At 34.6% G+C, this 14551-nt stretch overlaps 1 protein-coding gene across 1 annotated transcript in view; it reads left to right on the top strand.

The window, feature by feature from the left end:
• Window positions 1-14551, top strand: part of NEBL (nebulette) — a 96602-nt gene that overhangs the window by 21694 nt on the left and 60357 nt on the right. The window contains 4 exon segments of the mRNA XM_063101140.1: window positions 4311-4412; window positions 5369-5470; window positions 12136-12249; window positions 13816-13920. Coding sequence (XP_062957210.1) covers window positions 4311-4412; window positions 5369-5470; window positions 12136-12249; window positions 13816-13920 — 423 coding nt within the window.

The raw sequence follows: 14551 nt of genomic DNA, 5'->3' as shown, positions 1-14551 counted from the left end.
CTTTGAGAAATACCTGTTCAGCTCCTTTGCCCATTTTTAAATTGGGTTATTTGTTTTTTTGTTGTAAAGTTGTTTGAGTTCCTTGTATATTCTGGATATTAATCCTTTGTCAGATGTATATTTTGCAAATATTTTCTCCCATTCTGTTGGTTGTCTTTTTACTCTGTTGATTGTTTCTTTTGCTGTGCAGAAACTTTTTAGTTTGATTTAATCCCATTTGTTTATTTTACCTTTAGTTGCCTGAGCTTTTTGGGTCCTATTTATGAATTCTGTACCCACTCCTGCTTCCTAGAGTGTTTCCCCTATGTTTTCTTTAAGGAGTTTTATTGTTTCAGGATATATATTTAATTCTTTAATCCATTTTGAGTTCATTTTGGTATATGGTGAAAGATACAGGTCTAGTTTCATACTCCTACGTATGAATATCCAGTTTTCCCAGCACTACTTGTTGAAAAGGCAGTCTCTTCCCCAGTATGTAGCTTTGCTCCCTTTGTCAAAGATCAGATGGCTGTAGGTGTGTGGATTGATTTCTGGGTTCTCTATTCTATTCCATTGATCCATGTGTCTACTTTTATGCCAGAACTGTACTGTTTTGGTTATTATAGCTTTGTAATATAGTTTAAAGTCAGGTAGTGTTATGCCTCTGGCTTTATATTTTTTGCTCAGGATTGTTTTGGCTATGTGTGGTCTTTTGTTGTTCCATATAAATGTCTGGATAGCTTTTTCCATCTCAGAGAAAAATGTCATTGGAATTTTGATGGGGATTGCATTGAATCTGTAGATCACTTCTATATGAGGGTACTTCAAAAAGTTTATGGAAAGATTCATATTAACTTTCAATTCTATTTTTCCATGGACTTTTTGAAGTACCCCCATATTGTCCTGTGCAGTACCTATAAAAGAGAATGATGAAACCTAATCAAAAGGAACAATAAAAGATTTAAGGAAATGGAGGAATCTTCTCCTAGGAAACAACTGAAATATTGTTGAGATATCATCTTTCCCTAAATCATTTTATATGATTAATGCAATGCCAATTAAAATTCCAGTTGTTTCCTTTGTGGAACTTACTAACATGATTCCAATGTTCATTACTGAAAGTAAATAGCTAAAAATTAAGAAAATATTTGAAATAGAAGAGTAGTAAGGGAATTTGGTTTAACAAATATTATGTTTGAAAAATACATATAGCATATATTTAAGAAATGTCTGAGTGAGGCAGTGAATGTTAAGCCCTTAATATGGTATGTAATGAATAGCCTAAAATGGAGACCACTATTATTAATATTATTATTTTTTTCTCATCCTTTGTTCCTCCTCCTTCTTGTTCATTCTCTGCTATACTCTGAGGACAGAGTAGGGAATAAAACATTAAAGCAAATGATGTATAAAATCCATCATTGACCCTCAAGCTTGCACCTATCCAAGGTTGATGATTTTCAGGAATCTCTTTCTCTCTCCTTATTCAAAACAATATTATATAGAACACCATATTGTCATGAGAGGACTGAAGAATGGAGGCCAAACTATTGTTCTGATATGGTTAACATTTAGGGTTTGAGTTTATTCAGGAAACTGAATACACACACACACACACCCCTACATTGACCTCCAAGCCTCTCTTCTGTTGTAACCTTCTTGATTCCTCCTGGGTTCTGATGGACTGCAGAATGGAACAAACACAAATGTAGCACATTTGAGACATGTCAGATGAGCTTCCCTAAACCCTAGGCCATGGGTTAGGTGTAAGATGATGAGTAATCTACTCCTGAAACTGTGTTGCCGTAACATGTATGCCCCGACATCCTTGCAGAGGGTGAAATCAGAAGCTTGCTACTCTCAAATGTCCCCCTGCCCCCCAAACATCAGCCCCCTTTCCCGTGGAATATTCCCAAGCAGTGATATTCCAGAAGATCTAACTAGTGATCAGGCTCTTGTGCTTTTCTCCTGGGTGGCTTTGTGGTGTCCTCATGTTTGAATCTGCAGCTCATGTCAATCTTAATATTTGTTTTGAGTCACATATGCCGGCCTCTAATTTGCAATTTACATGGATGATGGGGCCCTATTCAAAGTCCTGCTCCTGCTGCCTTTGTGCCTTCACCTCTTCACGCAGTCATTAGGCTGAACAGCATATAATTAGGTAACCCATGGAAAGCTTAGATTTCTGAAAGGTGGCAGTTCTTTTCAAAAAGTAAGGGTTTCCATTTTTACTCTCATTCTTTTCTAAACAAAGAGACATTTGCCCCCTGTAGTTTTCATATGAATGTAGTAACTTAGAAACAGTTAGTCTTGTAGGTGGGTAATAATTTTGGTTTGTTTTCACCTGTGAGCCAGTTTTTGTTTACACAGCTTGTGTTTAACTCAGTGTAGGCTGAGATGGATTTGCTATCATTTGCAGATGAGTGTTGCTTTTTGAAGCCAATGAAAATGGCCTGTTTAAAAATCTCTAAAGATTTAAAATTCACCCAACAAAATCAGTTTTTCGCTTATTTTTTGTTTCTTTGTTACTTGTATGCACAAAACCAACCTGAAATTACTTGTTAAGATAAAACCTATGAAAATAAAAATACTGAAGAAAACAGGTGTTCTTGCTGAAGTCATACTAGTTGTGTTTAACCTGTGTTCCTTTGTCAGACAGATTCATGATTATAAACGTAGTTTAAAAAATAGCCTCAGTGGTGAGGCAAATGCAAACTCATAAAAGAGTAAATAAAAATGTGTATAAATATTTCATTGAAATAAAATAGTATATTGCATAGGGAGCCAATTGAAGTATTAATGCATTATCATTTCATACATCTGATATTATTTTTGAAAGAAGTAAGAAAGTGTGAGTTTTTTTTTTAACTCTGCAAGGTTGAAAGGAAAATAACAAGATACATCAATATCACCTGGGACACTGGTTCACAGCAGTCAACTGGGAATTCATTTAAATCAGATTCTTGGGCCCCATTTACCGAAATTCTGTTACAGAGGATTGTGGATGGACCTCAGGAATATAAATTTTTTTTTTTTTTTTGTCTTTTTCGTGACCGGCACTCAGGCAGTGAGTGCACCGGCCATTCCCATTTAGGATCCGAACCCGCGGCAGGAGCGTCGCCGCGCTCCCAGCGCCGCACTCTCCCAAGTACGCCGCGGGCTCGGCCCAGGAATATAAATTTTTAATAAGTACTCCCAGATGATATTATTGTTGAAAGTTTGCGTACTGTATTAGAAATACTTGGTTTGCACAAAATGTAATTAATTAATTGTGCTTTTTGCACAGGTGTCCAGTGATACATTTTTGTGTTCTACCTTTCTGTGCTGTGAAAAAATGAAGATGGGTTTTAAAAATGACCATTACTGCATGATTTGCCTTACAACTTTAATAGAATGTATTATAATAGTCTGCTGGTCCCTGGTATATTGCCAAATAGAACCACAGCTGGCAAATATTGCTTTAGCTTATGACAAATCTCAAGAAATAGGGAAGCAGAAAGACTGGTGGGATGTTGACTATCGGGCATTGTACCAGTTTGATTCTGGTCTCGCCTCCCATTTGTCAGTCGAGTTAATCTAAATGACCAATGTGATCTAAAGTGCATTTGGCAAAATTCAGATATTTTTCTCTTTAAATCTCTATTTTCTATGCGTTGGCTTGATTGTGTCTAACATGCATTCAAAGAGAGAATGTTCCTTAATGGAGTTGTTTTTATTTTGGGAGTATCAAGTCACTGCAATGACATTTATTAGATGATAAAATTGTCAGTACCCATGACTAGGCATGAATATTTGAAGAGTCCAGTCAGAGGAGGCAGAACGATGTGCTTGAGCTGGTGAAAGCTGGAGAGCTACAGAGCTTTACCTCCTGTCCTCTCCAAGGAAGTGGTTTTCAATATTTGTGTGCTGGTACTTACCCTACATCCACCGGGGATTGATACTGAATGACGGGCAAGTTGAAGTCCTTGATGAGGATATTCTGTATGTGAACATAAACATACACACTTAGATACAAAGACATGCTTATGAGAGCAGTGTATGTAAAATCCTTTCAGATTGGTTTTGTGCCTTGTTCTTGGTGTAATATTTCTTAGGTAGTATAAAGTCAGTTCAAGGGTGTGAATGTTAATGAGACATACGTATAGTATAAAGAGTTAATATATCAATACAAATAAATATTGTGCATAAAAAGGATAAAAAGAAAAGGTGTGTAAGCTCTCTACGCTATTATGGCAAGGATGAATAATGTTATGAACATGCAGAGTAGTAGCTATATGAAACTACTAATTTATTCTTTCTTTTTTTCTAATCAAAACTGTCTCTTTGATCAGATTTCCTACAGAAAAGACGTTCAGGACACGCACACATATAGTGCAGAGCTGGACAGGCCGGATATCAAGATGGCAACCCAGAACTCCAAGATCATAAGCAATGTAATTTCTTTTTCTTAATCTTGATCAGAAATGATTTCTTATTTTTGCAGGAGGCAAAGCACAGCTTTGGTAGTTGGATGGTTAATTTAATTACTGTAATTAATCAATGTGAATGACATCTCAATTTTTTTTTCCTGAATTATCCATTCGATTATGTAAATTATTCAGGTATATGCAGAAACTGCCACACTTCACTTGACCATGGCTAGTGTTATCATACTTTTAGAGAAATAAGTACTGTTCGGGTGTAAGATCTCATTCAGATGTCTCAGCTTGAAATTCAAGGTTGTCAGTCATCTGGTCCCATATAATCTCTTACCTCACCCTGTTCTAAAGAACTTTGCTTGGCCTCAATCCCATCTTATTGCTGTTAATTATGCAGATTCTCTTCCACCAATACTAACTTTTGTATATTTTCTACATGGCAAGGCTGTTTCTTAGATACCCTCCTTAGTTAATACCATTTTACTTAAACATATTGAAAACCCTGGTTTAAAATAATGATTAAACTAGAACCAAATATTTCAATAACATAGCCTCAACTCACCTTAAAAATCATTAATTACTAAATTCACCTGCATGTTAGTCAAACACGGTCAGACCAGTTCCTGAGAATAACCAAAACTGTAAAAGCTATCTATATGCAGAATGCAGGGTCTCAGTTATGCAGAATGCAGGGTCTCAGTTATCCAGAAATTTCCCCTCACCTCTTTTTTCAGTATTTTTACATAAATACAAAGATGATGGTGACTGGACACTTAGACTCAAAATTAGTAATTATTTTACTGCAAAAAGTTGAGTTTATTTAAATAATCGCACTATAAAATCAATTCCTGCTTTAGCAGTCAACATTTTAGTGTTGTGAGGAACAATTATACTTTATTTTGGCTAATGTCAATATAATTCTTTTATTGGAAAGTGGAAATACTTAACATTCTCTTGTTTATTCATTTTAGGCAGAATACAAGAAAGGGCAAGGAATAATGAATAAAGAGCCTGCTGTAATTGGAAGACCAGATTTTGAACATGCTGTGGAAGCTTCTAAACTTTCTAGTCAAGTAAGACTCTAGTGATGATTCCACAATGACTTTATTCAGAGATTTTGTTTCTAGCAGCACAGGAAAATATTTCATTTTAGATAATATCTCCAATTGCAAGAATAAGCAGAGATAATGTTTCTGGAACCATTTCAGATAGGATTGCAATAATTATAAATTTCAGTAAAGAAAAAAATTAAGTCTAATTTTAAGCATAAAACAAAGTTTTCTTTTCTCCATGTTCAATTATGAACCTTTTTCAATGAGTTTAGCTATATTGTCACATGTCCTAGGATTTCCAGAAGTCAGCAAGAGTCACACCAAATAATTGTATCTCTGCCTACACACATGTACACATTCAAATTTTAACTTACTAATAAAAATACTCATTTTACCAATTTTTAAGTGCTTTAGTTTAATTACAAAGTTAATAGGAGGTGACAAAAATAAAGAAAACTTTGAAACTTTGAAAGCTTATCGAAGAGCATAAAGTGAGATCTGAAAAAGTGAAAAGACATGCCATGTTTTTGGCCGGAAGTCTCAATAGATAACAATTTCACTTCTCTCAGAGTTATATAAATGTCATGCAATTTCATTTAGAATACAACAGGTTTTTAAAATATGGATAAGATTATCTTAAAGTTTGTATGGAAAGGAAATGCCTGACAATAGCCTTTAAAAGTATGACAGTGAAGACCCCTGAAGGGGAACTTAAGTTATGAGTTACCATAAGGTAATAAAAAACTACTAAAATTAAATCAATATGGAAGGATATAGTGAGAGATAAAATAATCAGTAGGATGGAATAGGGTGTATTGAAATAGATTCCAATATGTATAAAAATTTAATATACAATGAAAGTGTGGATTCAAGTCAGTGGGAAAAAGTTGGATTTGTTAATAAATGGTGCTGACATAACTGGCCATCAATCATGGTAAGAACAAAATTGGACCCAACTCTTAAAACGTATACAGAAATGAATTCCAGGTGGATTAAAGATGTGAATGCAAACAATAAATGATTTAAACATCTTAAAAGAAAGTTCAGGTATCCTCTATACCATATAGGATTAACAAAGTTGTTCTTGAACAAGACTAGAGATCTAGAAGCTATAAAACAATAGCTGGTTATATTGACCACATAAAAATTAAAGATTTTTTAATGGAAGAGGTAACATTTGAAGAGTTAATAATAATGTTATCAAACAGTAATTTTTGTACATTTATAGAGGTTTCAACTTTGAAAATATCCGTTTTACAAGTTGTAGATATCTTAATTGAATTACATTTCAGAATGGAGAGAAAATGGTGCTGGAGCAGGACTACCTGGTTGAACTCCTGGTTCTGTTGTTTGCTAGCAGAGTGACCTTGGACAAATTGCTTAATTTCTCTGTCTTCAGTTTTCTCATCTGTGAAATGGGGATGACAGCAATAGTATCCACTTGTTAGAGTTGTTCTGTGGGTTAAATGAATTACTGTGAGTAAAACACTTATAACGATGTTTGGCCTGTAGAAACATCACACGGTTTCATAGGAATAAGTATACTGTAGATATTCAGAATGGTTTTCTATTGTACATTTTTAGATGAATTTATGCACAGAATGGAGCAGGAATAGGAACGATGGCTCTTAGATTCTGGTCTTACGTTCACTCCATTACAATCCTATTTGAGAGTCTTTAAAAGAAAATTTTGTTATTTGAGGGTTGTTTTTTTTTTTTCACATTTCAAATTCAGTCCACAAAAACCCTACCATTTGATTCCCACTTGGGCTTTTAGGCAGATTTTTTTTCAATCCAATTATTTAGCAACTGAGTGATCAGATGCTGAAGCAGGTTGTAATTTGTGAGTTACATTGTATCTATCATCATTAATTTTTCAAGACATTCTTACGGATCTTATGATGTATAAAGTCATCAAAAAAGGGGAAAGTTGGGCAAATGAATGAATAGGACTTCTGAAATAAACTCAGTATGTTCTATTTGTAGTTTCAGGTAGATCAACTAGAAATAAGGGTTGAAAGTGTAGTTTCTTATTTTCATTGACAACTTTGAAGATCATTTACTCTTGTGCTGCTAAGATAATGAAAAGGGCACATATACACACACAGAAGGGAAATAATTTGAGAATTCAATAAGCAGGAAAATGGGGGGTAAGGAGGAGAGTGCAGGGAGAAAAGAGAAAGATAGCACCAGAAGAATTAATTGTAAGAGAGAAGGCAATGACAGGGCAGTGGTCATGATATGTAGTGATAAGACACTCCTGATGAAGGGGCGAGAACAGAGAGTGAGTGGGCAGATTTTCACATTTTACCTGTAAATTGAGCTCTGTGGGATTTTGCCCTCAAAAGGTAATGGAAACACACACCAACCCCTTCTTACGTTAACTTATACAATAGCTTTGCTCCCACAGTTGTAAACTTTCCCTTTCCTAAATTTGGAAGATACATAAGATTACGGTGAAGTGATTAAAAAAGAAAGTAAAAAATAAAAGTAAAATCTCACGTGCCAACATAAAGAGATGGGTGTATATGAATCTCAAATATAATTACAGTAACTGTTGGAAGTTACCCACTTAAAAAATTCTGAGAGTGGTTGTTAATATATTTATATATCATCTTAATTTATGACTTGGAATTTGTCTATGGGATGAATGGATTTTTTGTTTAGTTTTATAATATTAGGGAAAAACCTGTGTATTTATAATCATTAGTATTTGTTCTAAAATTACATTTGTTACATTAATAAGAATGGCTTTAAAAGTAAAAATTAAATTCTGGATTGCTATTAAAATTTAGTAAGAAGTGTTGTCCTTAAATTGTAAGGGGTATTAATTGGTTTGAAGAATCTCCCATTCTCCCTTCCTGGCAAACACTCCTCCGCCAACCTCCTCCTCCCATCCATGTATCAGCTTAAATGTCACGTCCCAGTTTAAATGGTATCTCTCCTCCCTTTATTCTCTGCTCTTTCTCTTTACAGTTCTTGACACAATTTGTAGTAGTCATATACATGTATTTGTGTGTGTTTTAAGTGTCTGCCTCACTTATCACATGGCAAGCTCCGTGGAGACAGGGCTTGTATGCCTTTGACACACTTATATGCTTATAGACTGGCACAAATTAGGCTATCAATACATATATATATAGACTGATTGAATAAATTTTCTCTGGATCATTATCATTTGGTAGAAAGTCAGTAAGATGTTACTTGGTAAAGAAAGTAAGGGCAGAGATATTATTTTGTGCAAAATCGAAACTTAAAACTGCTATTGATTTTATGATGAGTTCTTCACAAAACTCTGTTTATTCTGTCTTCCTTGACAGCTTTTAGTTTAATTTCATCCAAAATTGGAGGGAATTGATGCCTCTAGATATGTGGTAGTGTTATTCACTTACTTTTTATTTTCAGTAATGATTAAGAGATGCATATTGAATTTCCTGTTTCTTTCCTAACATTGATTTATATGGCTATGTTGAAAGTTTTTGTTCAGAGTCTGCTTTCTTCTGCCTTTGCTGGCTTTTTGTGAGGCATTGTGAAGCCTGACATGCCTACTGCGAAGTGTCTAACTACTGGGGTTGGAAGTTGGGCTTCAAACCATGGAGACACTGCTCTGTCCAGATGCAGTTATGAAGAGCTAGTTTATTATTATTTTATTCAAAATGTTTTAACATTTATTTGTATGTGGAGCTAGTTTAGATTATATCATTGCAGCTTCATGGTTCCAGTGTTTTCTCCAAGTGTGGGACTCTGAAAGTCCTGATAAGGTTAATATTCTTCAGAAAACTTTTAGGAGTTTGATCCTATATACTTATCATGTATTAAAAAAAAAAAAGGTGATAGATATCAGGACCACTGGGTATGATGTCCACAATGTAAATAACATCAGTCATATGGAGTGAGTAACTTCATTTGTTTCCAAAATAATTGATCTAGTTATAAGGAATAACATTGTGTATTACTTCATTTCTGTTGCTTATAACAGGACACCTGAAACTGGGCAATTTATAAATGAATGGAATTTATTTCTTACAGTTTTGGAGGTTGGGAAGTCCAAAGTCCAGGGAACAAATCTGTTGAGGGACTTCTTCTGAGTGATGACTTTCTACAGCAACTCAGGGTATCACATCACTAGAGAAAATATAATGAGAAGAGAGAACTAACCTTTTCGCTTGCCTTCCTTGTAAACCATCAGAACCATGCCCATTAGTCCATGAATGGATCAATTCATTCATGAGAGCACAGTCCTCACAATCTAATCACCTCTTAAAGGCCCCACCTTTCCAATATCATAATTGGATTTCCCACTCTCTTACACTGTTAAAATGGGGGTCAAACTGAATTTGGGGGGGACATTCGACCCACAGCACACTTTGTCTTAAATACATAGCTAAGGCACTCAACACTTATTTCTCCATTTCTCAAATGGTCTTAAAACCTGAAGGGATGTGCTTTGCAGTTAGCACGTGAACCAGTCAGAAGGTAAGAGATGTGACCCATTTAAGCCATTTGGTTATTTTCTTAGTTTGTGTACATGCAAACCTTACAGAAAGAGTGAGGTAAGAAATGGGTGTCAGAATCTGGACAGTGTGTTTTTTATACAATACAGTTATTTTACTTTGTGGTTAATTAATTAGAGAAACTCTTGAGTTTTTGTTCCTTACGTGTTATTTGAATCAAATCATTCAGAGTACTGAAGATTAGAATAAGATAAATTTCATGACACTTTGCTTATTATGACATTCAATATAAGTATATGACTGACAGATTGATTATTCTTTTTTAGGAATGTACATTTACTTGGCAGAGCAAAAGCCAGGTTTAATAACAGATAAGAATTTGTCATTTTCATTTCCAAGTAACACCACCCTAGTATTACCTCTGCTCCTAGTGTCATTCTGCTGGGAACCCCAGAGGACGCACAAACTGTGTGCTGGTCTCTCTGTGCACAAAGATCATATAAACAATTTTGGCCATTTAGCTAATACATAACTAAGACTCTCATGGTGTCTGAGGTTGGAGAATATGAATAACTGAAAGAAAACTTGATGCAAGTCAGCATAGCTAGATCAGCTGATTAGATGTAAATAGCTACCAATTGAGAGCATTCACGGTGCATGACCATCAATGAAGTGCAGGGGGTTGGTGAATACTGAGTCGCAAGTGTCATTCATCATTCACATGGAAGTCAGTTGAGTGAATACCCTATAGGCACCAAAAACTTAGGAGAGGGACAAAACCAGTGATTAAAACATGGTGCAAAGTGGCATAGCACGTGGGAGGGTGCAAAGGGATTGAATTTGTGTGTTTAGGGAGGACCAGGCAGCAAAAGCCTTGGCCCTTGTGCCATCTACTCTGCAAAGTAGTGAAGGAGGTCTGAATTTATTCCATTTGTGATATTGTCCCCGATTTCAAGACTTAAAATAATAATAAAGAAATAAGAATTTTTCTTGTTTTAGAGAGGACTCACCAATTATTTAGGATAAATGTATAAGGGAATGTGACTATCAGGAAGTAGATTTTATCAAATGGAACCACAACAGAAAATATTTCCTGTAAGCCGTCTTGAAGTATTTCCCAAATGCTGTATCAACATTTCACTGTCTCTCCCATAGGTACTGGACACATGTCCCTGAAGGAGACCATCACCCTATATATGCTTGATTAAAATATATCTATTTTAATTTAATTATTTTTATTTGCGCCACCCCCAAATTCCCTTTTAAAAAAGGTTTTTTTTTGCAGGGCAGAGCCTTAAGACATATGAATAAAGGTCCTTTATGAGAATGTTGTCAGAAAAAATATTATAAGAATTGTAATATTGTAAAAATATTACAAGGGGACAAAACAGCTTACTTTTGCTTTCCAATCAGTGTGACCTTTCCTGGACACAAGAATCAAAGGGGGTGTGAGATGTGAGTAGTTAGGTTTTTTGGTTTTTTTGTTAAAAAAACTTGTATCTGTATTCCGATTAGTTATCATAACATACATTCACATATTTCTCTATCCATGGAGAAAAAAGTTCTACAAAATAAGTTGATAATCCTTTTTTGGTTGTACTAACAATGCTTAAGAAAGAGAAAAATAATTTAGAGTGAATATGGAGATGGTTTTCGTGCTGAATAAATTGTAGCGTTAAAGCAGAGAAATTAAAAAATGACATTAAATAGTCCCAGGACATTTCAGAAAATGTAGTTTCTAAAGACAAATTTTTGAATAAATGAAATATGGGAAATGATGAGACAAACTATGGTACAATTCATGCTCTTTATGTAGAGTAATTCTCTTTTGAAAATTCCTATTCAAATTCTGGGGCCTAGGATCCTTTTTCTGAAGGTGGTGGACCTTAAGACATTTGTGCGCTCAATTTTTAATTGATCATGGATTATAGGAATGCAGAAATGGAAACTGACCTTTAAAAATGTTGATATTTTAGTGCATAATTCTCGTTAATAGGATTTGAGTTCATGCCTAGTTGCATTTATGATCAATGTTCAAGGAGAGCTTTTTTTTTTTTTTTTAACTTTTATGCCTAATTAAGCTTTATAGAGGGAGGTAGATGCTAGGAATTTAAACTTTGCTACCATTCATTTTTAAGACAGCTTTTATTTGATCTATTTAAAAATCAAATGTGTCTTAAACTTAAAGATAAATGTGCTGTTTATTTTATCCTCTTTTTTGTTTCATGACAGATTAAATACAAAGAAAAATTTGATAATGAAATGAAGGATAAGAAACATCAGTACAATCCCCTCGAAAGTGCTTCTTTTAGGCAAAATCAGCGTGCTGCGACACTGGCAAGCAATGTAAGTTGCAATTTATAGAAAATTATTTTCAATATTTTCGATTCCTGTTTTCTTAGAACCAACTGTGCTGTAATTACCGATAGATAATCAGGATCATGTAATTTCCGAGTAATTTGTACTTGAAAACAGTGAAGCACATTTTCTTGAAGCTTGTTTTGAGAAAAAATGTAATATTATAATTTGCTATTACTGATTACTAATTAGTTAATGGATAGGAATAGCGTTGTGAATAAAATTATTATTTCTAATCAAAAGTAGAAATAGATGACAGAGTTTAGGACAATAGTTAACTCATGTAATTATGCCCGTGAAATTGTGTTTATTCTAAAGTACTACCTGGTACATGGCAGTTTATCATAATGAAATTTTCAAAAATTGTACTTGTAACGGCTTGCAATTTCTTTCTTATTCCTTTTGTGAAGGCTGTGATACTTCAAGATTTGTTTTTAAAAATAATCAACATTTATATTACAAGAAATGATGTTTTAAATTCTTATTAGAATTAGGCAGAGTATAAAAACAGAAACATTGAAAACATTGATCACTCTGCTATAGTTAAAAATGTGTAGAGTACCTTTTCAAGTATGAAAATTAAATATTGTCTAACTGTTGCTTTGTTAGATCATTTAAACCCTTCAACTCCCATCATCTCCTTGAGGCTTAGTTTATCTTGCTTTTTTATTAATGTTTAGAAGGTATTATTATTTGTGTTCAGTAACCAACTTTTGTTTGTTTCCAGCAGTTGAAATGGGTGCTTCTGTCTTTTAGGACCACTGGAAATACCAGAATAATTTCTTTTTCTTGTTTGATTATTTTGTGTATGTGTATAAATGTAAAGGAAATAGAAGTGAAATATATTGAAAGGAACCTAGAGCATAGTGCTGAAAGCTCAGGGTTTAGAATCAGGTTGCCTGGATTTAAATCCTGTTCCACCACTTCATATTATGCTTTCATCTTTCTGTGCCTCAGTTTCCTCATCTGTAAAGTGGGGAATACTTAAAATACCTAGCTACTGGTATTGGGGAGATTAAATACTTAATAAGTATATAAAGTATTTAGAAAAGTGTCTGGCACATAGTAAATGCTTGATGTGTTTGCTATTGTTATTTTGTTATTATTATTATTATCATTAGTAGTATTATATTTCCAAAGCAGTAGGTTATATAAAAAAAAAGGTCTATATAGTAAGGGGATGAAAAACACCAAAAGCCTAAAATCGCCACGAAGCGTAATTGAAATACTATAATAATTTCTAAAGAATAAACTGACTATTGCTTGTTTTTTGAGAGTTTCTGTGAGAATTACTTGATTCTGTTAATATCATCCTCTTTGAATATGTAGACAATAAAAGGGATTATCAAAATATTTTCAAGTCGTTAGAAGTAAAACTGGATTTTTTTAAGTCATTCAGTAGTGAATCAGCACCATCTAGTGGCTACTTGTTAATCCACCTGTCAATTTACCACTAAATAGTACTTTATGATGTGTTAAAAACAGAAATGGTAGTGATGCAGAAGCATTAATATTTTCTTCTAGATGGTATTTTGTTCCATATTATTTTCGTAGGTGAAATACAAGAGAGACATTCAAAATATGCACGATCCAGTTTCAGATCTCCCAAATTTGTTGTTTTTAGACCACGCTTTGAAAGCCAGCAAAATGCTCAGCGGAGTAAGTGGGTTGTCTGACGTCATGTGGCTCCAAGAAACCAATGTGCCTGTGGTGCCCATGAGCTCACCCACGTGCTTCCTTAGACTGCCTGCGTGCCACCCTTCCCTCAGTAACTAACTCATTGCAAAGTCGTGGTCTGCCTGCATAAATCCCACCTGGGCTGTCGCTTTACAAAGAGGGCTCTTGCCAGCTCTTTAGTATCTCTTGAATACATCTACACTTCAAAGTGTCTGTGCAGGCGTTCTTTCTTTCTTCCTCTTTCTTCTGTATGAGATTGAAGCCACTTGAAGTTCAGGCTTTCAAGTAAGGGATCTTTTATTTTACCCAGGCCAGACCTGAGCATCTGGTATTTAGGATGCCTCCAGTAGCATAAAAAATGGTCTTTTGTCTAAATTATATTTTTTTCTGAAAATAAAATCTAAATTGACAATGTACTTTTAGTCTTTGGATGGTTTCCATGTTCTTTGTCAAAGCAACTAGGAGGAGAGGGTGAGTTCTTCATGTCCTGCAAAAATACTTGTATTACTGCCCAAGTGGTCAGTCCCCCAGAACTCACTCTCTGGGATGCTGTGCCAACCCTTAGTGTGTGTGCCTTCACTGGCTCTTGTAACTGATGACCCCAGGTCACATG

Source organism: Cynocephalus volans, chromosome 6 (assembly GCF_027409185.1).
Source record: "Cynocephalus volans isolate mCynVol1 chromosome 6, mCynVol1.pri, whole genome shotgun sequence".
Classification (NCBI taxonomy): domain Eukaryota; kingdom Metazoa; phylum Chordata; class Mammalia; order Dermoptera; family Cynocephalidae; genus Cynocephalus; species Cynocephalus volans.
The sequence above is the reverse complement of the archived record's forward strand: the minus strand, read 5'-3'. Positions and strand labels throughout refer to the sequence as shown.